Source organism: Miniopterus schreibersii, assembly GCF_964146895.1.
Source record: "Miniopterus schreibersii genome assembly, chromosome: 16".
In the NCBI taxonomy this organism is placed as follows: Eukaryota; Metazoa; Chordata; class Mammalia; order Chiroptera; family Miniopteridae; genus Miniopterus; species Miniopterus schreibersii.
Window position 1 is genome coordinate 44,546,217 of NC_138116.1, and position 27,550 is coordinate 44,573,766.

Sequence of the window (27,550 nt, forward strand, 5' to 3'; positions counted from 1 at the left end):
CACACCGTCCCCCCAGCAAGTTGCCCAGTGTGTAGGTGGATACCTGCCCCAGCTGCTCATTCATGTTCTGCCCCTGAGAAATGTGAGCATGAGGCCTCAGGATAAGAGTGCCCATCAGAACCCTGGCCAGCGTGGTTCAGTGGTTGGAGCGTGGGACTGCACACAGAGAGTCGAGGGTTCAATTTCAGGTCAAGGGCACATACCTGGGTTGCAGGTCTGCTCCCTGCCCCCTGGTCCGGGAGCATGTGAGAAGCAACCAATTGGTGTGTCTCTGTCACAGCGATGTCCCCCCCTCTCCCTTCCCTTCCACTCTCTCTAAAATCAATGGAAAAAATATCCTCACCCTTGGGTGAGGGGAAAAAAAGAGTGCCCATCAGAGGTGGTTGCTTGAGCTGGGGAAGAACTGGGGGCAGATGAACAGAGAAGCAGAGATGGGAATCTGGGCGATCCAGGGGAAAAAATAAACAAAAGGACAGACTGACACAGACAGAAGTTGCCTTCTTCTCGCTGGCTTTCCAGCCCCCAATGCCCCTAATTTCGGGCCCTATGATGGTGTCTGTAGCCCCTTTCTGGGAGAGTTTCCTGACGTCTACTTAAACTCCTTCTTTTACTTAAACCAACTCCAGTAGGTTTCTGTTGTTAATGTCCCAAAGGAATTTGGCTGAGATACAGCAGGCAAAGCAGGAAGCTGAGGATTTGGTCAGTCACACGGTGAAGCTGACCGGGCTGCTATTCCTGGCTGGGCACAGCCACAAACCTGGGAAGCCAGGGCACCCAACCTCACTCTCATCACTAACGCTCTTAGTGAGAACATTGAGGAGGGCTGGACCTGCAGGAAGGAAAACTGTCAGTCTACCGGAAACTCCCAGATTCTGCCTCCTGAACCCTCTGGAAACTCAGTTCTTCCTTCTACTTTCCATCCCTACTTCTCACCTCTGACTTAATCTTCTACTTTTGTCTGCATGTGTCCTCAACATCTGGACCCCCTGGACCTCCTGTCCTCTTGCTCTGCTAGTCCTTGACACTGTGCAGCCCCTGGACTCTGCCCTTTATCCACTGAATGCTGCTTGGAGAGACTCCTGACAGGTGGGCTGATGGTGTCCACCACAAACCCAGATGGGCCTGGCAATTCTTAGAGGCTGCCACTGCCCAGCTGCCCTTCCTCCCTCCTCCCCCACCATCCATTTGAAGGAAGGTAGCTTATGTAAATATGCATCTTCCATTTCTGGACTGTGCATGATCAAATGTCCCGTGCTTTTAACTCTCCCGTCCCTTCCCACTACAGCCAGAGGAGGCACAGCCTTCCCTAACCCCAACCCTTTTCCCTTTGGCCCTTCCCCCTGCCCAATCTACCTGCACCTTCCATCTTCCCATTCCTCCTTGTCAACCTTGGCTACATCTTCTTTGGATGATTGATTCATTCCTTCCCTCAAAAGATGCTTTCAGTCCTCTACCTCTCTCTATCTCCCCACTCTTTGGAAGCAAATTTTTCTAAAATTTCTCATAACTTGACAGCAAGTTGACTTTGGGGAAATTTTAATGTGCTGTATTTGGCAGATATTACCTGCAAAGTATTTGTGCTTTTTCAAAGAAAGGTGCTGTAGTCGGGGAAATGATTCTTAATTCTGATTTCAATTCTGACTTATCATCGCTCCTACATCAAGGCCTGGCACCTGTGGCAGATCAAGCTTGCTTTCAGTCAAGCCCAACAGTGGCAATGTGGAAAAGCTACCACGCACACAGGGACAGGATTTGGACCCTGACTTTGCATCCTCACCTGTCTAAGCCTTGAATTTCCCATCTTTAAAAGATGAATAATCCCTCCCTCCCACATTTGTTTAAGATCATTTATTTAATCTACACACATGTAATGAATAGCTACATGTTATGACTACAACAGACAGATCTCCTTACCTCTGTTTCAGAATGAATCAGTCATACAAATATTTAATTAGAAACTATGACAAATTTGTAGGTGTAGGGAACTATGACAGCATGCACCAGGGGCACCTGGCTGGCCAGGGGAGACAGGGCTGAGATCTGAAGGACGAGCAGGAAAGAAGGAAGAGGGAAGGAACTGCACGGAGAGGGCCCTGATGTGGGAGAGAACAAGACATGTTCCACTTTGGCTGACGTGATGCAAGGGTGGAGAGGCCTACAGGAGTTCTATTATTATCCTAGGATCCCTGGGAAGCTCCTGGGGCTTAATAGGGGCAGTGATATGATAAGATTTTAATTTTAAGAAGCTCACTCTGGCTGTACTACTGAGAATGGCAAGAGTCCTGAGGTGAGAGATGACCAAGGTGGTGGTGAGATGTGAATTTGAGAGGAACTTATTTTATATGTAGGACTAGTTGTTCGCAGTTTTCAGATAAGAAAATGGAAGCTGTTAAAAATTAGGTTAAGTAACATGCCCAAGTTTATACATCTAGTATATAGCAGAGCTGGAGAATATGACTCCAGAGCCATGTTATTAATCATGACTCAGCTGTACCCAGGGCACTGCAGACCATCATTGTCACCACTCACGATGTTTCTCACAGCTGTTCTGGGTCGGGGTCAAGGCCCAAACACTCCTCCCCTAAGGGAATTTTATCATAATTTACCACTCAGCCTGGGTTCCTGTTGATAGTTTTGTTGGTGAAGACCACCCACCGGCAGGAGGTGGGGAATGCACCTCAATGGAGTAGCCTCCTCATGGAGAAACAGATCCAGAATTGTCCTGGGAAACAACAATCTGGGATCAATTGGATCTGAAAAAAATATAGCCCCTGTTGGCCATGAATTACTAATCAACAGTTGACTGAGTGCTTACTGTGTACCACTCATGTGTTATTTAATTACATGTCAGCTCTGGAGGCCATTAGAGGAGATAGGGAAACTAAAACTCAGCAGGGGAAGGAAATTGTCCAGCCATAGGAGTAGCTACCGACAAGAAACAGACATGGAACTCGGGTATTCATATTCCCAGCCAAAGCACCTTAAATAGCACCAAGATGAAGAATAAAAGTAAGAGAAATAATTTAATGACAGTTATAAAGTCGGATATAAGAATTAAATTCTTGAAGAAGTTATCAGTGGACCTTTCAGGTGCCTTTCTTTCTACGAAGGGGATCAGGCCAGAAGCCTAGGGGATCGAACCCCTTAAAATCTCTTGGGGCGCTGCCACCCGAGGAAATGCTTTCTGAGCGTTTCCTTCTCACCCGCAGGCCTGAAAGCCCAGGACTAGTGTTTTGCATGTCTCAGCGCGGCTGCAAAGTGCCTGGCGGAGGACCTGTGAGCTCATTCTACAGATGAAAAGGCCCCGCAGGACTCCTCGGGGAAAAGGGTCAGAGGCAAGGGTCAAGTCGGGCGCTGTCCGGCCCGGATCTCCCAGAGCTTCCGCTCCTGAGGCTCACCTTCTCAAGCGCAGCCGCCGGCCAGGTAGCGCAGCAATTCGCTTCGCCAGTTGCTAGGGGAACCAGAAGACGCCACTCCGTTGCTAAGGGGAAGTCAGAAAGTGGACATCCTGGGTGAAAGTTGACAAGTCACGTGACAACGTTTCTGGGTGGGGAAAATCTCCTACCACCAACCAGCCTCAGAGAAAACAAATGTTTCTCCAATCAGCACTTTTCATGGGCGGGGATCTTTCTAACCTCGCCTCTTCCCCCTCGCCCTATTTGAGTGATCGACTTGTTTGTTCTCCAATAATCGTAGAGATTCTAGATTGACCAATATATAGATGAATCAAAATACTCAGACTCGCTCGGAGGCGGGCCAGGCCGCTAACCTAGACGGAGGTGCCTGTGACCAGCGTTGCTGCTCCGCCCAATCGGACGCCGCGGGGTGGGTGGGGCTTCGCAGAGGAGAGGCCAATCGGAGGAACGCCGGTCAGGCGTGGCCCAATAGGGGCTCGACGGGAGCGGGCTCAGAAGCCGAGCGCTCCGAGGGCGGGGCGGGGCGGGGGCAAGTGTCAGTCAGGTCGGGAGCGCTACGGAGCACTGCGGGGACCCGGCGGCTGACAGGGTTGCCGGCCGCTGCCGAGTTGTCCGCTCAAGATGGAGTTCCTGCTGGGGAACCCGTTCAGCACACCGGTGGGGCAGTGCCTCGGTAAGGCCGCGCGAAGGACGGGCGGGCGTCTGGGTGCGCGACGGCGGCGCTCTGCGGGTCACCGGTGCCACCTCTCGGGCGGGCCGGGCATCCTTGTCGTCGGGCCTCTGCCCACCGGCTGGCGGGCCTGCTCAGGACGGCAGCGCCATTCTACCAGGCGGCGCCCCGAGGCCCAACTTGAACTTGGAGGTCGTCCGCGGTCCCTCCCCATCAGGGCCCAGCCCTTCCTAGGGCCTAGGAGGTGGTGCCGGCGGCTGGTCCGCTGCTGGGCGATGCCACTGCGCGCGCTCTCGCCCGGCTCGCTGCCGCTGTCAGGACCCAGTTCCTCCGAACCCCGCTGCAGGACCCAGTTCCTCCATACCGTCTCCCTTCATCCCTGTCCCTCCTTTTCAGTTCCAGCAGCGCTCAGGCTGGGCACCCTCCCGGAGAATGTTGTCTGTTCCAAGCCTTGCTAATTAGAACTGCAGCTCAGCCTGGCGGGGGGGCGGGGGTCCTAGAGGGTGAGTGTCTGGCAGGGGGACGGGACATGCCTGCACTACCCCGGGGAAGGAAGGGAGGCGTGTTATTTAATGATAAGAGCCCTGGACCGTCCCTGTGACCTTGTGCAAGTCACTGCCCTTTCTTGTTTGACGTTTGCCCCGTCTGTCATGAGGTATTTGGAGGTAAGATTTAGTAGGTTCTTTCAAATTCTAAAGTTTTGATGTTCCTTGTGGTAGTCTCTGCACATTGACTGCGGCTTCCCTGCAATATTAAAGTTGCCAAAGCTGAAGTCTTTCGGTGGCAGTGTAGACAGGGGCACTCGGCAGCAGGTGTTAATCCTATAGAGGGGGTCGGGGCACCACGGGGGACCCTTGTCCTGGGTAAGGAGAGCCGGAGGCTAGGTGAAGGAATACCGGAGTGGCCACCCTTTGGGACTTCCTCACTGGAAAAGCCATTTGCCTTTTCACCCAAGGCAGGAGCTTATGCCAAGTGATCAGTCAAGAGTGTTGATTAGTTTCTTTTAAAACTGGGTTCCTCCTGGTTGGTGGAAGGACTGGCAAAATGTCTTTCTACCTTTGGCGCCCTTATGGACCTGTTGGGTTTAGGCCGTAGCGGTTTATTTCCTGCTCTACGTAAGAACTTCCAGCTACTGGCGGCTGTTAGTGGGGCCTGTGAAATGATGGAGGCCTCTCCCATTGGCTGGCTGGTGTTCGGGACCCTTTCTTCTCCTGGTGTGGGAACATCTCTGATAGAGGGTGAGGACACTGGGTGTCTGAAAGGCTTTTCTCACCTTTACACCTACTGTGTCTCCAGGTTCTCACCACTCCTTGTTCCTCAGTTCCTTCCCCAGGTGCTCTTTCACTGCAACCATATTCCAAAAGCTTATTTCTCAGTTGGGTGTTGAATTCCAACCAGTTACTGGAGGGAGCCAGTAAGCTTGGGCTTTTTTTTCTTTTCTATTTCCTTTACAATAGGAAGCTCTACACCTTTGAAATGCCAAGGTAGTTGAGGGGTAGAAGTTAAAGGGGATTTAAAAATATGCAGATATAAGTAAGGGATGTAGGGGCACATATCCAATGGAAAGGGCATGATGCTTTGTTAGGAAGACGTGGCTTTTGAATTTTGCCTTGCCTGTTTGTTAGCTGTGGGACCCCAGAAGATTGCGTAACCCTTCTGAGCCTTAGTTTGCTCAGAGACAGAGACAGAGATTTGTACACACAGCGTAGTGAGTTTTAAGTGAGCTGATGGATATAAAACAGTATAGTGCCTGGAACATAGTAGAGGTTCAATCAGTTGTAGCTGTCACTGTTAATAACAGGATAATTAAGTTAGGAGGATATATGGGGCAGCTGGCCCATCTGTGACCTGTGAAGGAAAATACCGTTGCAGGCCTCAGCATCCACCATCCCTTAAAAAAGATACTTGACCGTAAAGAGAATGAAGCCTCATGGTTACTAGTTAGTCAACTGGCAATGCCTATGTAATTTCACAGTTCAGTTCAGTTCTAATGTGTATTCTGTACTGTTGTGACAAAGTGTAAAAGTGATTTTCATGACATTTGGTATTGTTAGTATTCTTTCAAAAGTATGCGCCAGGGGGTTGATGGGAGGGAGGGGAATCTGGAAATAAAACAACAACAAACCTAATGATCAAAAGCAGCAGCTATAACTTACACAAAGCAATTCTACAGCCATTATTTGCTCTTTACAGCTGCTTTGTGAAGAGAGTATATTGTCTTTCCACATTAGAGATGAGGACACTGAGGCTCAGAGGAGTGAAGTGACGGCGAGGCTGGCAGGAGGGAGAACTGGGATTTCATAGCTGTCCTGGTCTTCAGGGGATTTATGGTTTCGGAAGAGAGGACAGATGTGCATGGAACAATGGTGACTAAAAGAAGGCCACTCCGTAGCTAAGTGGGCAGTTGAGTAGTGGGGCTTGTTGGTGCTGTTAGGAGTCCTAGAGAATTCAGAAGAGGCGGGGCGATGGGACTGGTTTCTTTGAGTCTGAGGGCTGTTCATGAGAATGGGTGGGAATTCCAGAGGCAGAGAAGAGGATACCTGGACCTGGAGACAGGCAAATGAGGTGGGGGTGGGGAATGGGGGCACATCTGAGAGCACCAATCTGAGTGGAACAGAGGTAGCTGTAGGGAATAGTGACAAGTAGGGTTTGGGCCCAGTATGAAGCCCTGTTCTGGGTGTGTAACATCAAAGGCTACATTCTTTAGCTAACTTCAACTTTTAGTCTCTGCACTTTAATTTCCTTACTCATAAAAGAATACCTCTCAACGGCTCCCTGGATCTTGTACCTAAATAATGTCATCATCCAGTTCAGCAGGCTTCTTGAGTACCTGTTGGGTCCCAAGCTCTGGGATAGAAATATTAAAAAGCTACTCTTAGGGATCCTTCAGTAGAGGTAATATGCCCATCAAAGGTGTTCTGGAGCTGCAAGCATTAGGCTCTTGGTAGGAAGGCTAGTGGAGTAATTCTTACTCTGTCTCATGCCTAGGTCTCATACAGACATCCTAACCTGGTGCTATTTGGTTGAACCCACAGCCTGCTCATCTCGAGCAGCAGCTAAGCCCACAGTCTGACCTGCACAGTCTGCGCACTTCTTGCATCCATCCTGCTCTTCATTCTGGAAGGTGGTTCCTGAGTAGGATGTGTGCTTCAGAAGGGGCCAGCAGTGGCATAACAGACCGAGTATGGAGAAGGAAAACATACTTACTCTTATTTCCAGATTTTCTCCACTGAAACAGGTTTCAAAACGTGACTGTCTTAATCTCAACCCTCCGTGACCTACCACCGGGAGTCGGATGTGATACATTAGGAGTTCCCTGAGTCAGGGCCATGTGCTCTGCAAATGTTGGCAGTTTTCCTTGTGGTGGCTGGGAAACGTTTTTAGAGAATCCTTTTCCAAGAGTCAAGTTTGGATTCATTTACATTAAAAGATCAGTGAATAGTTAGTTGATTCTGACCAGAATAGTTAGGGGGTGAGAGAAGGACCATCTATTGTCTTCATAGTTCTGCTTTAATGAACATGCAAGGACATACTGTGTTGCAGGGTTGTGCTTGTAAATTGGATGGTATTGGACATAAACCGCTTCCTAGTGCCCCATGAACGCTGTCTTTGATGCTATCGTGGCAGTTTGTACCAAGAATGACTAGTCCCTGCTCAGGTTGCTATGTCCATTGGTAGTGAGCAAAACCCTTTTGCGTCAGTAATTTTTTTTAGTCTTTACAACCCTCTGAGAGACACAGGAAGAAAACTGAAAGGAACTTATAATTATTAAGCACCTACTATATGCAAACTCTGCACATGGGATCTCATTTAATCCTTACAACATTTAATTATTTGAATGTTGTCATCTCTGTATTGTGTATAAGGAAGTTGAATATTAAGAGACTTGTGCAAGGTCAATGACAGTTAAGCCCAGAATCCACTCCTGATCTAGTGCTTATCCTGTGCTTCCATGTTGCTTTTGGCCCTACAGATCCCATGACTCAGGTCATCAGAGTCGCCTGGAGGGCTTGTTAAAACAGATTGCTGGACCCAACTCTCAGAGTTTCTGATTCAGTAGGTACGGGCTGGGGCCTAGCATTCTGACAAGTTCCCAGGTGCTGCTGCTGCTCCTGCTGGTCTAGGCACCACACTTTGAGAACTATTGCTCTAGGCGAAAAGTTCTGCTTCTTTAATCTCTTTTTAAAATCTTTCTTTAAACATTAAATGTGCATCTTCTTATGGATGATAGGTATGATCATTTAGAATTCATTCATTCATTCATTCATTCTTCATTCAGTGGCCTTGTATTGACTCTCTGTAGGTACCAAATTTAGCATTTGCCAGGATATTCAATCTAGTAAGGGAGCTAAGACAGGTACCTAAATCAGATAAGATAAAAAAAAAAAAATAGTGGCACAAGACTGGACAGATAAATGAAGTAAGGGAATGGAAGAGGGAAGAGGTCACCTCCAGTAATGATAATAATAAAGGTTTTTACTTTTTTTTGAAAGTTCAGTATTGTATTAGTATGTGCCAGAGACTGAGGTAGGTACTTTATATATCTACAGTCCTTTAAACCTCTCAGTATGAGTAAGGCACTGTTATTATTTCCATTTTGCAGATGGGACACTGAAGCAATGAAGTAACACAGCTTGCAGTGAGGGAGCTGGAGGTGGAACCCAGATTCTGCTCCAGAGCTGGTGTTGTGTTATGTTGTGGGAGGGGTGAGGAAGAGCACAGGAAGAGGGAGGAAGAACTCTGGACTCAGGTGGCTGCGGAGCCGGCTTTGATGATGGATGGGATTTGAGTCCTGTAGAAATGGAAAAGGAGGCCCGGAGGGCTCTCAGGAGACACCGCAGCTTGATGAAAGGGGCATTAGGGTAGGTGGGATAGTGAAACCCATTCTGTTTGCCTGGTAAGAACAGTATCATGGAAGACAAGACTGGAAAGGGTAGGGTAAATTCCGATTGTGGAGGGCTGCAAAGGCTGGGCAAGTGCAACTACTTTGGACTCTTTCATTGGTGGCACTGGGGAGCCATGAAAGATTTCTAGGGACAGGAGTGGCATGAATGTCATTACAAAGGCAGGGAGATTTCCCCCTGACAGCTACCCAAAGGTCATTCTTCTTTCTTACCATCAAAGCTCTCTCATCTGTGCAGAACAGGGGTGCTTCAAGGAAGTCAGTAGTGGGCAGTGCCAGTTCCTCTGAGGTCTGAGCCTTCCTGTGAGCCCCCATCAGAGATGAGGTGCAGCAGAGATGAGCAGGGTATGGAGCTCGGGAGGAGTCGAGTTCTGAGAGCTGGACAGGTGATGAAGCCCCAGGCGCTGACGTCGCGTGGTGAGCTTGCCTGCTCCTTGTCCGGCCTGCTTTCCACATCCACGAACAGGAACGGGAGCCGAGGCACTCACAAGGCCACTGCTTGGAATGGGCTCTTGGGGATATTAGAAATTCTTAGAGAATTGTGCTTTTTAAAAAACAATGTGTACCCATGTAGCAAATTTGAAAAATGTACAAAAATGCAATGGAGGAAAAAAATCATAATGTGCTTTTTTAATACACTCATTGAGATTCTTCTCATTACATATAATAAGTAGACTACTTGTGCATTTCATGTTTCATTTTCTCATACTTTGGAGGTGCAACATTGTAGAAGCACTCTTAGCATATTTCTGCAGGGTGCGCCCCCAAAATGTATACACACTTTAACAGCTGCCAGCTAATTTTGAAAATGAAATGTATTTTAATAAACACTGCCTTTATAATTATGCAAAGTGTGTGTATACATTTTTTGGGACACCTTGTTTTTGTCTTTTTGTGGGGGAGGGAGAGGGAGATATAAAGTGAGGAATGGGGTATAAATACAGTGCCCAGAAGAGCATCAATTAAGGGATGTTGCTCTTGACCTAGCAGATTTTTTAGGCTAACCTAGTGGTCTGAAAAGATATAAATAACATGCAGGCGTTTTTGCTGATCCAGCTTGTGGTGGTTAGAAGAGAGGCCTTTAGAAAACCAGACTCAGAGTTGGAGCCTGCGTTAGTGTTCCCTGTAGTCCTCCCGCCCTAGAAGAATGCCTTCCTCCCTCCTCATCAAGCCTGGAGTCTGTCAGCACTCGCCTCTTCCTCAAGGCTGCTTTCTTAGACCACCCTGCTTATGGTGCTGAATTTCTTCTCTGAACTCACAGTGTTTGTTCTGTATCATTCCTTTGGCTTCTCTCTTACTTATAAAATAGAGTATTACTTACCCCCCAGGCTTTTGTAAAAATCAAATGCGAGAATGAGTGTCAAGTCCCTAGCACAGTGTCCTGTGCTGAACTAATATGCTCAGACTTGCTAATTCCTTTTCTCCTGCCTGTGCCGTTTCCTGTCGTCATTTATCTTGTGTCTTTGGATTAAGACTGGAGGCTCCTCAGGGCAGGATTCATACTTTCTATTTCCTTGTGACCCTCACGGCTGGGGTAGAGTATACTCTGCACAGCTATTCACTCCAAAGGCTCCTTCCTGTCACTCTTATTTTTTTAGCATCTTTCAAAGCTAAAAATATTAATCATTATTTACTGATCCTTCACCATGTGCCAAGGCCCCTGTAAGTGCTTTACACACATTATTTCGTTAAGAAATTTTTTCTCTGAAAACTCCATTATGTCAGTGGTATTATCTCCATTTTACAGATGAAGAAATGGAGGCTTAGAGGAGCTAAGAAATTGCCCCGGGTGGCTCATGTAGGCTGAGCCACGTTCCACACCCAGAGAGTCTAGTTTCAGAACTTCTGTTCATATTGCCTTTTAGGTGGCAAGCATGGTCTATTTCCATTTAGACAAGAGGGACTTTAACTGATTCCACATGGGAATCCCATGAAGATAGCATAGTTCCATCAATGAATTCTAGAGCAATGTGGATGCCCATTGCCTTCTCTTTGCTCTCTTCCAATTTGGCACTTTTTGTTTTGGATTTGAGTCAGTTCTGCCTCTGCCTCTGTGTGTGACTGCCTTGCGTGAATCCATTAACAGTCCTAATACTCAGTTTCCTGATCTGTAAAGGGGAAGACCTCTGTGTGTGCAAGAATACTTGTTTTGTCACATCTTACAGGATTGTTACGATGATCAGTGGATACTGTATGTAAAAGCAAAATATATTACTATGTTATATTCTTTCCATGCATCATTTAGATTAAATGTTCCATGAGGGCACCTGTTTTTATTTGTATTTATTTACAATTGTGGTAAAATATACATGACACAACATTTACCATTCTGATAATTTTTAAGTTCCGTGACATTGACTACATTCACATTATTGTGACCATCACCAGAACTTTTTTCATCTTGCGAAACTGAAACTCTGTACCCATTAAATAACAATGCCTTGTTCCCCTACCCCAGCCCCCTGGCAACCACCATTTTATTTTCTGTCTCTGAATTTGACTACTCTAAGTACCTCGTACAGTATTGTATAGTATTTGTCCTTTTGTCGCTGGCTTATTTTATTTGGCATAATGTCTACAGGATTTACCCATGTTGGAGTATGTGTCAGAATTTCCTTTTTAAGCCTGAATAATATTCCATTGTATGGATGTATCACATTTTTTTAATCCATTCATTCATCTGTGGACACTTGGGTAGCTTCCACCTTTTGGCTATTGTGAGTAATGCCACTATGAACATGTTCTACAAATATCCGTTTGTGACCCAGAGGTAGAATCACTGGATCGTGTGGTAATTCTGTTTGTAATGTTTTGAGGAAGAACCTTCATACTGTTTTCCACAGTAGCTGTACCATTTTTCATTCCCACCAGCAGTGCGTAGGGTCCCAGTTTCTCCACACCCTCGCCATTTCCCTAGTCACTAGTGATACTGAGTATCTTTTTCGTGTGCTTATTGGCCACTTGTACATCTTTCGAGAAATGTCTGTTCAAGTTCTTTGCCCATTTTGTTTTGTTGTTTTTGCCCTTTTTTTGTTTTCTGTTTTCTTTTTTGTTTTGTTTTGTTGCTTTCTCTCCCATTTTTAAATCAGGTTGTTCCTATTGTTGTTGAGTTTTAGGGGTTCTCTCTATATTTTGGATATTAATCCCTTTTTAGATATGTCATTTGCAAATATTTTCTGCCATTCTGTGAGTTGTCTTTTTACATTGTTGATTGGGTCCTTTGATGCACAAAAGTTTTTCATTTGATGAAATCCAGTTTGCCTATCTTTCCTAGTTTCCTGTGCCTTTAATGTCATGCCCTTATTTTTCAGAAGAGTCTAATACATGCCTTAAAAGCAAGAATAATGATGGTAATAGTAATAGCATTACTCCTCACCAGATACTGGGTCAAGTATCTTACATGCATCATTGCCTTTCATTCCCAACCAGCCCTGTGAGGCAGGTACTATCACTCAGATTTACAGAGTAGGAGCTGGGCCTTAGAAGTTCAGTGAGCACCTTCCCCAACTTGTGTGGGTAACAAGTAGCAGAGCAGGGACTGGGCACCAGAACTGGTGCTCTTCACACCAACCTAGACAGCTCAGTAACTATTTGTAGAACTGAGTGTATGAATACCTGAATGAACTTTGTGGCTAAAAATCTGGTAATAGTTGTCTGAAATTCAGATCTGCCTTAGTATTAAAAATTATTCACCCAGTTTCAGTCCTCCTAGTGTACTTCAGGGTACAAGAATCCTCATCATCTCAGCAAGTTTTCTGAGAGTTCAGTTAAAAGCTTTGATTTCTTACAACTCCTTGAAACTCTTCTTGGTAATGGAAGACTATGTCTTTTAATTTTTCTTTGGATTTGCTTTGGAACTACAGTACAGTGTTGGAGGGAGAAAAAGACAGGATTTAAATAGATACTAAGTTTCTAGCTGACCACCTTGCTTTTAAGACATTACCTACCAGCTGCTGTTTTAATCGTTAATGAAGCACAAGCCTTGTAGTCTCAGAGGCACCTCAAAAATTCTGTTTTGGGTTTTGGTTTAAAATTGAGTGTAATATAGAGAGACTGATTCTTTCATCTTGGAGAATTGGGCTGCAAGTCTTTGAGAGCTGGAGACAAAGACAGGGCCCTATAATTGGACACTGTTGAGTTTCTTGCCACTCCTCAAAGGAGAAATCATACAGAGTTCTGAGGTCTGAGAAATGATGTTGCTTGGTGTTTGAAAGGGGAATTTGCTAGTGGCTTCCAGAGAGTGAGAATCCCTCATATTAACTTTGGTGTAAATTTTAAAACCGGCAATTCAAAGAATCACCAAATTCTAGCTGAAAGGTCCTTAGCAGGATTTGGTCCAGCCCCTCATTCTACAGATGAGAAACTGAGGTCCAGAGAGGATATTTTACCCTAATATTTCTGATATCAAATGGGGGGGGAGTTTCTGACACCAACTGGATGTCCTATAATTCAAATCTTACCTAACTACCTGGAGTTATCACAGAGCCCCCACAGGTTAAGGGCTCAGTCTCACAGACTGCCTCCACTCCAGACACCAGTGGCAAGTCCCAGTTGCCACCAACTGGCTATAAATTGGGGGTTGCTATGACCTCCTCCTCAGGTTCAACAATTTGCTACAATGGCTCAGGAAACACAGGAAAACACTTTTCTTACATTCACTGGTTTATTTTAAAGGATATAAATCAGAAACAGCTAAGTAGAAGAGATGCATGGGGCAAGACATGAGAGGAAGGGGCGCTGAGCTTCCATGTCTCTCCGGGTGCTGTTCTCCCAGCACCTCAACATGTTCGCTAACTGGGACCTTCTCAGAACCCCGTCAGGTAGCCCTTCCCCTCAAGGAGGTGGGTGGGCAGTGGGCTGAAGTTCCCACCCCTCTAATGCCTCGTTCTTTCTGTCAGCCAGCTCCCACCCAGAAGCTATGTAACCCCCACCCCCAGCTGTCTCAGTATCACCAAAGAGACTCATCACTGTGGAGGTTCCAAGGGTTTTTGGAGCTGAGTGCCAGGAATCCAGGACAAAGGTCAAATATTTATTTATTTATTCGTTTATTTATTTATTTAATAAAAGTTTATTTGAGCCAAGTTGACAATATATGCTGGGGAGCACGATCTCACATGTTCTCTTTATTTCTTATTATGTCCCACAGTGACCAGTGGTAAAGCTGGGGAAAGGACTCGGTTTATGACTCCCACATTTTTCTACTTACCTCAGGGCCCTTGCTAGTAATTTGGATATTTGTATATGGGCAGGGAGGCCAAGCAAAGTAGTAGTGAGTCTGCCATTCATTGGAGGGACAGTTCTTGAGTCAGATTCATGGAAGGTAAATAATTTTTTACTGTTTGAAAGTTAATCTCCTGATTTAGACCTGGCTTGGTTGGGGTGGCTAAGGGGTCTTCCCATAGAGGGTCGGCATTCAGGCCCTCATGAATTAGACCCTTGTCTAATTTTAAAATTAGACAAGAAGAAGTATGTAAATTGAAAGTAACAAATGTACACATTGTTTGAAACAGACAATACAGAAGTATATTTTGTATTAAGTGCCAGCCCCCACTTTCCCATCACCCTTGGACTCCCCAGAGGTATCTCCAGCAGCTGTTTAGTATGTGGTCCTTATTCCATGAAGTTCCTTTTATATAATGGGATCCTACTGTAGGTTTTATTTTATATCTTGCTTTTATAATACCATTGTATATTTTAGAGATCCTTCATGGCAGCATATTTCAATATACCTCATTGTGCAAAGCATTTCATAGAGTGGATATACAATTATATAGCCTTTCTCTTGCTGGGAGGCAGTGTTTTGTGTGTGTGTGTTTGTTTTGTCTGTTTTTATAAACAATGCTGTGGCAACATATGTTGGTACACATACATTTCTGTAGTTTAGAATCCTAGAAGTGAAAACCTGGGTCAGACTATAGGAACATTTAAAACTTTTCTAGAGCCTGCTGAATCGCCTTCTAAAGGGGTCCTGCAGTAGATTCTCACAGATCCCAAGAGTAGCAGTTTTCCCTACACCTCCATCAGTGCTAGAGATCTTTGCATTTTTGCATATCTGAGGAGGGAAAGGGCATTTGGTTGTCTGTGGTCCATGCTCCCTCATGGGAAACCGTCTCCGAGACTTGTGGAATAAAGCTCACTGCCTTTGGCTAACTTCCTTCCTGAGCACCATCTGGTAGAAACACAGAGTGGACCATGGCCACTGGTGGAGCCATAGAGATGCACTGCCCCTCCTGTATCCTGGCCACCCGCCCTGAGCCAGGTCCTCTGGGACCTTTACTTTTCTTGTTGAGGGCTTTTCCCCTAAGAACTCTTTTGGTCACATTTCCCGGCTGACTTTCATATGAAATATCCCAGTGCCTCATTTCCTTTTCCCGTTTGCCTGCCAGCTGTGAGGGAACCACATCTTTCTGCATGTTCACACTCCCTGCATATTCCTGGGTGACTGCTTAGCCTTGAGAATCCACAGTGTCTTCTTCCTTGTCTCTAACCCAGTGAAATAAACAGAAATCAGGAGTTTTGTGCATCCTCTTAGTAGGGTCAGAACAATCTGATGAACATGGTCAGAGACTAGATTTTAAATTCCATTCTCTGCCAGAGAGCTAGAAAGAGAGTAGGTGAGGCGGAAACTGCATTTATTGAGGGTTTTTGCTCATTCCCCTTGCAGCTACCCCAGGTAGTAGTAGTTTTTTCTCTGATTTATAGTGAGACTAGTTACATGCCAGAGACCTCCCAGGGAGTAAGTGGCAGAGTGAAGACTTGAACCCAGGTTTCACCCTGCTCATTGATGGGCTCCAGATTGATCCTTGAACTGCTGTCCCGGAGATCTTCCCCCTGGAATGAAGCTCAACTAGCGCCACACCTGGCGGGCCTCCTGGGCCCATTGGCCACCTGCAAGAAGAAACTGCAGTTTCTCTTCCTTCCCTTCCCTGAACACCTAGGTTCTGGCCTGGGGTTCCCAGATACCACCCTTTCCATTCACTCCTGGGGACTAATTTCATGATTTTTTAAAAATTGTAATAATCTTTTATTATGTATCAAATTGTCTTCAACATAAGTTACAATCTGATTAAATTTGATAGCCTTTGTAATCTATTTAAAGACAAAAAAGTTCTCCTTATGTGCAATATCTTTTATCTAGAGTCTAGCAAATATACTACCTTTCATTGCAGGACTTCTACATAACATAAGGAGCAAAAACAACCAAAAATTATAAACTAAATCCCCTAACCTCTCAACTGTCTATATTGAATGAATCATTAAAAAGACAAACACAGAAAACTTTTTTGGTTTAGAAATGCAGAATGAATACTAAAGTTAGTGGCAGAAAAGAATAAAACCCTAGGAAAACAACCAACTGTCTTCAGGGGTAAACTTTCCTGCTTAGGAGTACAAGCTGACTCTGCACCATCTCCTGGGTCCTGCGGGTAGCACAGCACAGGATCATGCCAAAATCATCGCCATGGCTACCGTGCGGCCCATCACAGCAAGGATGTGGAATTTGTCCAGGAAGACCTCTTTGATGGCCTCATGGCAGGGCTTCACTGTGATGCTTGAGAATATATCCTTTTGGGGGCAGATGCCCAAGATGAATTGTTTCGCTCCCCCAGCCACACCACAGCAATACAACATAGAGTGAATGGCTTTTAGCATTTCTCCTGGGACTCATCCTTGGGTTTCGGCTTGAGGTGGTATTCATGTAAAATTCCTGGAGTTCCTTAATCACCTCATCTTCGTGGGAATACCCCCAGATGGCCACAGCTATTTCAAAGGCAAATATCATCAAGAGGAGGACAGTCCCAGCATGCACTGGACTCCTGCACAGCCTTACAGCAGCCCAGGACACCCACCAGCATCATGGGGTTGCCGGCTCCAGTCAGAATATAAACTCCTGTGTAGAAGCTGGACATGCCCTTGGTCTGGAGTCGAATCGGAGCCATAGTCCAATGGCAAGGACTGCAATCCTGGCAAAGCATTAGGTGACGTTAAAGCTGAAGAGCAGGCATTTGATGCACCTGAGGCCTCCCTTGACTGGCATGGTGAAGGCTGACCTGGCCTGGGCTGCACTGGTATGGGATGGGGGCACCACCTTCATGGTTTTGAAGTATCCATGAGCCACCTGTGCTGTTATTTATAAAATATTTTTTTATTCACTTTTTTTACTTGGGCAAATTTACTTTGAAAGGACCTTTATCACTATTGTAAAGTGAAAACCAGTTTCACTTAGTATTCATCCAAAGTAACATAAAAATAATAAGTGCAGTGAAATCAAAACTAGGTTATTCTAGCCCAGCTGGGCATCGCTCAGCGGTTGAGCATCGACCTAGGATCCAGGAAATCATGATTTGATTCCCGGTCAGGGCACATGCCCGGGTTGTGGGCTCGATCCCCAGTGGGGGGCGTGCAGGAGGCAGCCGATCAATGATGATTCACTCATCATTGATGTTTCTCTCTCTCCCCCCCCTCTCCCTTCCTCTCTCTGAAATCAATAAAGATATATTTAAAAAAACAAATAAGCAACAAAAAAATACTAGGTTATTCTAGCTGAATCCTGCTGCCTTCCCTAGGGCCCTAGCTGAGGCCTCTGCCCTCATTAGAACAGGGAAACTTATAGTGTTGGAGTGGACAAGCTAGGGGAGAAACAGGAGAACCTCAAGAGAACTGACCCACTGTTACTGACCACCACTTCCTGGCCCACTGGAAGCCACCCCTGGTGGACCCGACCCACTCTTTGGGGAGTGCTCGTGTAGCTTCTAGCTACCCTGGGTCGTACCCCTTTTTGGGGCATACTACCTGCCCCTGGGCCTTTGCTCTGCCCTTGCCTTCACCACGATGGCTCTGTCCTCTGCTTCTCTTGCTCATGTAGTGAGATTCTGCTCCTCCTGCGAGGCCAGGCTCAAATGCCACACTCACTGAGATATGTCTTCGGGTCACAGAGTCACTGTCGTCCTCACCCCAGGTGTCCCAGTTATTGCTTGAGAACTGTTTGCATATATCCATCCTGGCATAGATCAGAGTAGGTGTGTATGTTTTTCCTGTGAGACTCAGCTGTGGCAAGGGGCGCTTTGCAGAGTTTATTCTCATGTCAGTCAGGAGCCCCTGGGGCTGGGGCGACTCTTATCAGATGTGAAGCCTGGGGGTGTGCTGTTTCCTGCACCAGGCCCTCTGTTCTGCCACGTTAGGTGCTCGGCATTGTTGCTGGGGAACTGGGTCTTCCTGTCTGGCATTCGACAACTACCACTTCCCTCTCCAGAGCAGCATGGGGCACTGTGAAGAGGTGGCTGTGGGTCTCTGAGTGGCAGGTAGAAGAGCAGCTGTTTGGGTGGAAGGCACCTGTGTGAGAAATGCATGGCATGGCTCCCGGACACCCCTGCTTATCACCTACCACACAACTGAACCAACCACACAGGCCAAAAACTTTTGCTTTGAATGTTGAGAGTTTTAACAGGAAGAAAATAAACCTGCCTTCCCACCACCTGAGGTGTCCGAAACACCAGTATGATGAACAAAGATGTTTCTAAAACTTTGGAGATATTACCTATCTCAACATTCCCATATCTAGGTGTCAAAGCAAAGCCCCCCCCAACCTAGGCCAGGCAGCATCCGTTTCCAAATGGCTCCCAAAATCCTCATCACAGAGCAGAACTTTCCCATGTTTTTCTCAGGACCCAAGGATCCAGGGAGTGTGAGAGGGGTAAGTGCAGGATGCTCAGCTGCGGCACAAGATGGCATCAGGGCCAGAATGACCTATTATACTGCAACTGCAGCATCAGCTCTTTTTGGGTTTCAGGCCTTTGGACTCAGACTAGAACTACACATTGTCTCTCTTCAGTCTGTCAACTGCAGGTCTTGGAACTTGTCAGCCTCTGTAATCACGGTTGTACTCAGACTGAGGAGATGCTCTTGGAGGTAACTTCATCTGGAGCATGAAGTGACATCACTGATGAATTCGAAATAATGACTGATACTGATTTAGGATTAAAATATATTAGACTATTAAACATTTAAAATTGCATTAATGTTATACTAGCCTTAAAGCACACAAAATTTCCCCCGTGCTGTTATCCTCCGTTTTCATCGTGCTGGATACTTTTGCATGCATACATACAACTTTTTATTGTGCTTTTTAAACTTTGATTATTTGGAAACTCTTCCATATTATATGATCTTCACAACTGCCACTTAAATGGCTGCACAAAATCCCATGTGCTTGATGTAATATAATCACCAGGCTATTTGATCAAACCCCCTTTTGTTATTAACCAAACTTTGCAAAGAATATCTTCTGTATTGTTATATGTCAAGAATAAATTTCTAAGAGTGCAATTTAAAAAAATGCATGGAATGAAGCCCCTGTGGAGGGTCCCCAACACAGTTAAAGCCCAGTCCTCTGCAGGTTCCCCCAGGGCCCTGATGCCCCTTGGCTTCCACCTGCTTTGGCTTTCTGGCTCGAACTCCCCATTCAGTTGGTCTTTGGGACAGTCTACTCATGTGGCCCTTTCTAGTTTTTTGACCCCCACTTGGCAATGTCACTTTCTGGCTTTGCCCACTACCTGCTGTGAATTGGCCTGGGTCTGTATTCTACCCCCCACCCAAGTCAGCATGCCCACACCTCATGCCCTGGCTGGCTTTGGTCCAAGGGGGAAATGGCAGGGAGATCGTGTGAGCAGGGTAAGGTGTCCAGTGAGAGAGACAGAACCAAATGCTCCCTGGGGCTCCCATTGCTCTCATCCACTCTGCTGATCCCACTCTTTAGCAAGAAGGGATGTGGACTGAGGGAGAGCTGCAGGGCTGCGAGCAGGCTGTGCTCTGGTGCTGCTTCTGCTCTAAAAGGGCACCTCTTTCTGATTTGCTCGAAGCTTCCTGGAGAGCTGTCACCTTTCCTTGCTGGACTGCACATCCCCCCACAGTAGGGACTGGGGTGCATTCATCTGGAACCCAGAGTACCCAACACTGCTGGACTCCATGAAAGCTCAGTGAATAGAATTTAGTTCAGTTGGTCTTTCAAAATGAAACTGTTTGACTGGGAAACTTAGTGAAAGACAAATACAGTGCTGTGATAAAGGCATTTAATGTCTCTGAGCCTCAGTTTCCTCAGTCATGACTATTACATACCTCTTAGCTCAAATTGGATAATGCATGTAAAGCACTTGATTAAATGTTTTTCCCTCCCTCAAAAATGTTTCTGAAATGAATGAATTATATATTTGGAAGATGTAGGCTGGGAAGATACTGGTTTTTTAAAATTAAAACAAAAATTTTTGTTTATTTTAATAGTCTGCTCCCCCTGCCCCTGCTACAGAAAAGTTAAAAATAAATTTCAACACCTGTACTTCCTGGAAAGAGCAAAAGTTTTTTTTTGGTCTGTTTAAATATGTGTTTATTGATTTCAGAGAGATGAAGGGAGAAGGAGAGAGAGAGACAGAAACATCAGTGATGAGACTCATTGATCGGCTGCCTCCTGCACGCTCCCTGCTGGGGATCGAGCCCGAGACCCGGGCATGTGCCCTGACCGGTAATCGAACCCCGATCTCCTGGATCCTAGGTCGATGCTCAGTGGCTGAGCCACGCTGGCCAGGTGAGAACAAAAGCTTTGAAGTCACACTCACCTCAGTTTCACTCCCAGCTCCATTAAGCTTTTTAAGCCTCAGCTTCCTCATGGTAAATGGGGATCAGTCTTACTTTTTAAAGGTGTTTATGGGCTAAAATGAGACATTAAATGAGATGTTTGCTGGGGCTGCCATAACAAACTACCACAAACTAGGGGCTGAAACAACAGGATTTACTTTCTTACACTTCCGGAGGCTGGGCCGGGGGTCTCTTGAGCCTCTCCTTGGCTTGCGGGCGGCCACCTTCTTGTTGGGCCCTTGCGTGGCAAACTGTTCACGTGCCTCCCTGGAGTCTCTCTGTTCTGTCCAAATTTCCTCTCCTATAGGGACAGCAGTCAGACTGGGTTCGGGCCCACTCTAACTTAGTCACCCCTTTAAGGAGTCTGTCTCCAAACACAGTCACATTCAGCATATGAATTTGGCTGGTGTGGGGGTTTGGGGACACACGTAATTTAGCTCATAACATTTACAAAACAGCAAATTCAATGGATGGCAGCTACCTCTTCCTGTTTAACTTGGTGATCTTGAGTTCTTTACTGTTCCTGTGTCAGATTGTGTCTGGTGCTTTGTGTGGTTATCCCAAAGGCTGGTAGTGCTGCTGTTGAGTATCTTTCTAACTGCCAGGTACTTTCTATTAAAATTATACTAATGTGGAAGGCTCACATTTAGAGAACAAAACAGGCCTCCTTCAGCTCCTGGACCCACAATGCCAGCTAAGGGTTAATAATTCATTGTTCTGCAAAACTCAGGCTTGAATTTAAAAAGTTAGCAAAGGATTATTCTCTAGATGTGTGAGAATCAAGATGGAAAGGAAACTAACAAAGTGCAAATAAAAATTGAATTAGGTGAAATCATTGTGGTAAGTAAAAGAAGCCAAACACAAATGGCCACATATTGTATGACTCCATTTATATGCAATATCCAGGCTGGGCCAATTTATGTATTGAGAAAGCAGATTACTGGTTGTGGGGGCCTGGGATGAGGGGGATGGGAAGTGACTGCTATTGGATGCAGGGTTTCTTTGGGGGATGATTAAATATCCTGGAATTAGATAGTAGTGATGGTTACACAACTCTGTGAATATACTGAAACCCACTGAATTGTACACCTCAAAATAGTGACTTTTATGTGAATTATATCTCAATAAAGTTATTAAAAATTGAATTAGGTTGGTGGCAGGTTTATATAAGTGGCTTTTCTTTTTTTCTTTGTTCCTCAAGTTTTCTGTAATTACTTTTTTTAAGTAGAAGAAGTCCCGAGCCCTGCATTTCATGGTGATCACTTGGGATCCAGTGTGGGGGTTGCTGAATTGTAGCCACGCAAAGAAAATCTCTGGGAAATACTAAGGGGTCCCTTCTGCTCCTAAATATCAACCACTGATTAAGATTCACAGGTCTATAAATAGAGAGAAAATGGTACGTATGTGATATAGCTTAATGAGTTTGATCTGCTGTAATGTTGGGCCCCTAAGAAAGGGTCTGCCTTGATCAGTAGCAGCTCTGTTGTTTGTGGCAGTTTTATCGCTATTGTCTGATGGAGTCCAGCTGGTGTCAGGCATTACGTTGGTGTGTGTGTGTTCCCTCAGAAAACTTGTAGTTCCCAGTTTCACATTGTTTTCAATCCAGTGCCAAGAGATTTCTGAGCCATGTATATTTTTAATATATGTTAAATAATTCACCAAGGAATGCGTGTGTGTTGAAACATTGGTGGCTACCTCACTTCCAATTTGACTGTTTCTGCCCAATTTTTAACAGTGTTGGTCCTATAGGGAGTCTGTTTCTTGGCTAATGGCAAAATCATCTTTGAAAGGAAAGCTAAAGACTTCTGCATTGCCTTTTGTCAGTTTCTGCTTTAAATCCACTGTTTGGTATTTGCAAAGGTCAGATGAGCTATTTTGGTGTCTCAGCCGTGATTAATGGGAAACCCTGCATTTCCATTGGCTCTGGAGGATGAAGGATTGATTGTGTGGCGGTGGCAGCGAAGGAGGGCAGCATCTGCTGTAATGTCAGAGCGTGGTGCTGGGAGTTGCAGGAGCAGCAGGCCCATGAAAAATGTAGGAGGAGGGAAGCTCCTCTTGCGCTAGCTCTCTGTTGGCAACGCTGGGAAACCTTTGGGAGCATTTGTTTTCCTCTGCTACCTTGTTGCTAAGAATTTAATATGGAGAGCACAAGTGCCCCTTTCCTGAGAGGGCTGCGGGCATGTACACCGTCTCTCGTAACCCTGCCAGAAGGTTCCTCAGTTCCCTGCGAGTCAGCATGCTTGTGTTCAGCTTTTCGCCCCTCCTTATAGGAGACGGTGGTTTTATTCTAAGTTAAAGAAAAATCATGTGTTGGCTTCAGATTTTCGCAAGAGAAGCAGGTGCCTGGTGCACTGGGGAGCATAACTGAATATGGGACCTCTTTTCCACCCAAAAGCAGGTGGTCTGGATCAGTTCATCTTGTGACCTGTCTTTGCTTCTAAGACACCAAATCTCTGATCCCATGGATCATAAATATTCTTCAAGTTTGTAGCCATGGGGGTGAGGGGAGCATCAAGCTGTTGTTATCATTTTCCATTTGTCTGGAACCTTTGGAAGGAAACTATTACAGCATTTTAAGGCACTAAATAAGCCCCCTGACGCTGTGGGCTTTTCAGACACCTGAAGGGCATGGCAGTGAGGTGGCCTCAGCTACGGTCGGGACTGACCCTCTGCTCAGCATCTGGCCACCCTCACCTGACCACTCATGGGGCAGCCTCCCAGTAGCTGCTCCATGCACGCCCCCTGCCTGTCTACTTAGGGGCTGCATTTTTAAAGTCACCAGTAGTGATCTAGACCTGATATTGATCACCTGTTGTATAGCCCACAATCTCATCAGGAGGCAGACCCACAAACAAGTTTAGTATGAGGGTGTCCTGATAACAGAGGGGGTGGGGGTGTGCTTTGCTGGGGCAGAGTGAGGAGATGACATCTGAGCTGGTCCTACAGTTTATCAGGAGGCAGGGCATGCTAGGAAGAGAGAACATTAGAGAAAAGGTACCCAGGTGTGTGAGGCAGCTAGACCGCAGGCTTTGGGTATCTATGTGGGGACCTGGCAAGAGGGGAGGTGGCAGTGAGGCTGGTTAATGACAGTTACCCTGAGCGTCAGGTTGATGACTGGAGACATTATCTGGAGTTAATTGGGGAGCTCAGGGAGGTTTTTAATGCACAGGGGAAGATGTGATCAGATTTCTTTTAGGGGAATATCATCCTGGGGCAGTGTGGAGGGTGGCTTATAGGAAGGGAGACTGCTGGAAGGGACACCAGTTGGGGGCTGCAGTAGCACCCAAAGGGAACCCAGGAAGCAGAGCCCAGCCTCTGCAGCCCCTGTCCATGCACCTGCACGCACTGTTCCTTCCCTCCTCCTCTCTTTCTGTCCCTTCATTTTCCTTCACATCATTGAAATACGTGTCACACCCAAGTCCTGCTTCCTTTCTAAGGCCTTTCCTAGACTCTCCAGGCAGCAGGGCTCACCCGTCCGCTGCACCCCTACAGTAGCGTGGGCTGCCACCCTGTGATGCTCAGTGGAGACTACCTTGCTTAGATTAGATTAGCAGAACTTTGGGCACTAAAATGATACCAGTCCCCTAGTGGGGCTGGACCATATGGTGAGGATGGAAAGGAAGAGGAATGCTTTAAGGCAGCTATTACAGTGGACTGGAGGGGACTCAGAATTTGGGCACAGGACACACCTCAATTTGAGACCCACCTCTGCCTTACACAGTCTCCAGGAGATGAGGTGATATTTTTTGCTTTTGCTTTTTATTATGCCAAGTTTCAAACATAAATAAGAATAAGGAAAATAGTATAGTGAACTTCTGTGCACCCGTGACTCACCTCCACAGTTCTCAATATCTGGCCAGTCCAGCTCGTTTCATCTCATTACCACACCACCCTGCCCGGCCCTGCATTATTTTGAATCAGATTCCAGAAAGCATATAATTTTATCCATAAATATACTGAAGTATATGTCTCTAAAAGATAGGGGCTTTTTATTGAACTTTAGGAGTCTAAACTAGCTGAGCCCCACCTCTTTACCAATAAAATGGGCATGGTGATGCCTCTTCCCAGGGCTGCTGTGAGTCAGGCTCCTGAAGTCCTTTGTCGGGGTCCCAGTAGCTACCTTTTCTTTACAACCTGCCATGCACCAAGCACTATAATGGCACTAAGAACACAACCTCGGGAGCAGACAAGCCCAGGCCCCATTCTCAGGGCCAATACTCACCACCTGTGTTTTAGGGGCACATTACTTAGTCTGAACCTCAGTGTCGTCATCTTTAAAAATGGGGGCAGTAATAGTTCACTCACAGGGTGGTGTTTTGTTTTGTTTTTAAATATGTTTTTATTAATTTCAGAGAGGAAGGGAGAGGGAGAGAGAGAAACATCAATGATGAGTGAGAGAGTCATTGATCGGCTGCCTCCTGTATGCCCCATACAGGGGATCTAGCCCGCAACCCTGGCATGTGCCCTGACCGGGAATAGAACTGCTTGGTGCATAGACGATGCTCAGTCCCCTGAGCCACACTGGCCAGGTGTGACAATTCTTGATTGAACCTCACTTTATGGCCTTGAGAAGAAGAACGTGCTCCTCGAGGGTCAGGCAGACCATGCCATACAGTCCTTTGCTTCGGCTGATGTTTTAAGCCAGCACTGTTTCTGTAGAAGCTGGTGATCGGGTTTCGGATCTTCCCAGGCTCATGTGTCCCTGTTTCTGCCTTCCTCCTGCTTCTCCTTTCAGGGGCTTGTTCGTGGTTATAAGCACCCGCGAGGAGAGCGGTCAAGAGGACTGGGCGAGGAAGAAGGTTCAAATAAGGAAGCTCACATCAGCCCCTGTGTGCTTCATGGCAGTGGGAAGAGGCTGACACTAAAGCAAAATGAGTATCGTTGGTTACCTGTGGGGTTTTGTGTTCCAGTAGCCACATAGTGAGGGGTGGGCAGGTCTTGTTTTGCTAGGACTATGGAAATTTTGAAGATAATGTGGCAGAGCCAGAAACCAAACCCAGGCCTGACCAACTCCCAGGTGTCGCCTTGTTCCATTCTGCCTCTGCGGACAGACAGGTTGGAGACTCTGCGATCCCTGTTCTGAAAGAGATGATCGAGTTCGGCCTTGAGGGGACTCAACATGATCATGAAGTAGTCAGCCTTTTGTCTAGCTTTTCATGTGTTTCATTTTCATGGTGCAGTGAGGTTCTCTGTTACCTTTCTTCGTAAACAAGGACGCCAAGTAGATAAATGATTGTCTGTGGCCATCAAAGGGCAGAGCGAGGACTTGAATGGCAAGTGTAGGCCACGCCCAGTCCTCTTCTTGCACCACCACAAAGGCCTCTGGTGCTCACCAGTGTGCCTTCATCCGTGAGCAGAACTGCCAGGTCAGAACAGGAATTTTGGGGGCTTACAGCTCCCCTGCCACAAGGTGCTCCACTCTGATGGGAGAAGTGGCAGCAAATCTAGAGGTGACCTTTGTCTACCTGTTTACTGGAGAAATGGTCTCCTCTGTGGGTATAGATGTGTTCTGAGTGCCATGTCTGGATAGCCATCTTCAACAGTGTAGTTTTCCTAAATAAAACACTAGAACAGATTTTAGGGGATGGTCAAGCACCCAGTGTTATAGACCTTACAGGGATGATTTGCAAGCTCTGAAGAAGCCCCCGCCTTAGGTAGGAATGCAGAACTGATCACCTCATTGGGGTCCAGCCAAGAAAACAAATTTATGAGACTGACCCACAAACTTAACTAACTAAAGCTTTCGGCTGTGATCCAGAACCCTTATTATGGAAAGCAGTTAAAATTGTTCCCTCTGAAACCCTGTGGCTATTTATTTGCATAAGCGAGGTCACCCCAGTGACAGCTGTGGAGACCAGTCTTTAATAAGAAGAATTTGCCCTGAACCTCATCAGAATGGCACTTCTAAGGGTCTTGTATGTTATTCTTCCTTTTTTTAAAAAAAAGGTTTTTAATTGATTTTTAGAGAGAGAGAAAGGGAGAGGGAGAGAGAGAGAGAGAGAGAGATCCATGGAAGAGCAGAACATTAATTGGCTGCCTCCTGCACACCCCCTGCAGGGGACTGAGACTGCAACCGGGGCATGTGCCCTGACTGGGAGTCAGACTGGCAGCCTGTGGTGCACGGGATGACCCCCAACTAATCGCACCACCCGGCCAGGGCGCTGCTCTCCCTTACTCCTTTCAGCCTTGCCTTATTTCTTTTCTTTGTTCAGAGTCATAGCTCATTTCTTCCCTAATGACTTTATTCTTCATACTCTCTCTAGTCACAGGGCTCTCCTGCCTGTGGCATGCTCAGGGGAGCCCGGCCTGAGGGTAGGCAGACTGCTTCTGAAATTCAGGCTCTACCTCTTCTGGTGGTATGACCTTTTGGACAAACTATTGTACTTTTCTGACCGTCAGTTTTCTCAACTATAAAATGAGTCTACTATTTATTGCATAGAGTTATTCAAAGCTACCATTTATTGAGTACCTTTGCTTCAGGCCACTGTTTTTTTGTTGTTGTTAATCCTCATCTGAGGATATTTTTTCCATTGCAATATATATATATATATATATATATATATATATATATATATTTATTTTTTTAGAGAGACTGGAAGTCAAGGGAGGAGGAGAGAGGGAGGGGGGAGAAGGGAAGAGAGAGGTGGGGGAGGGAGGGGGAGAGAGGGAGAGAGAGAGAGAGAGAGAGAGAAACAGAAACATCAATGTGAGAAAGACACATCGATTGGTTGCCTCCTGCAGGCACCCAATCGGGGCCAGGGATGAACCTGCAGCAGAGGTACGTGCCCTTGACTGGAAATCGAATCCATGATCCTTTGGTGTTCAGGAGAACGCTCTAACCACTGAGCAACCCTGGCATGGCTAGACACTATTTTTTTTTTAAATTTATCTTTATTGTTGAGAGTATTACAGGTGTCCCATTTCCCCCCTCAATTG

At 46.2% G+C, this 27,550-nt stretch overlaps 2 protein-coding genes and 1 pseudogene across 7 annotated transcripts in view; 1 reads left to right on the plus strand and 2 right to left on the minus strand.

The window, feature by feature from the left end:
- Positions 1-3,505, minus strand: part of DRC3 (dynein regulatory complex subunit 3) — a 38,574-nt gene extending 35,069 nt beyond the window's left edge. For 2 of the 3 annotated variants that reach the window (XM_081161449.1, XM_081161451.1), the window contains exon 1: positions 3,399-3,505. The gene's annotated coding sequence lies outside the window, so the exon portion shown is untranslated. Of the gene's footprint in view, positions 1-2,606; positions 2,723-3,398 lie in introns of all 3 variants that reach the window. The other variant, XM_081161450.1, reaches the window with a different exon arrangement.
- A 426-nt stretch (positions 3,506-3,931) lies between these two features.
- Positions 3,932-27,550, plus strand: part of TOM1L2 (target of myb1 like 2 membrane trafficking protein) — a 122,300-nt gene continuing 98,681 nt past the window's right edge. For all 3 annotated transcript variants that reach the window (XM_081162923.1, XM_081162924.1, XM_081162925.1), the window contains exon 1: positions 3,932-4,089. In XM_081162923.1, coding sequence (XP_081019049.1) covers positions 4,038-4,089 — 52 coding nt within the window. In that variant the 5' untranslated portion in view covers positions 3,932-4,037. The remainder of the gene's footprint in view (positions 4,090-27,550) is intronic.
- LOC308568758 (CD9 antigen pseudogene) lies at positions 16,430-17,024 on the minus strand (annotated as a pseudogene). Its single transcript has one exon. The product of its transcript is annotated as a CD9 antigen pseudogene (transcript).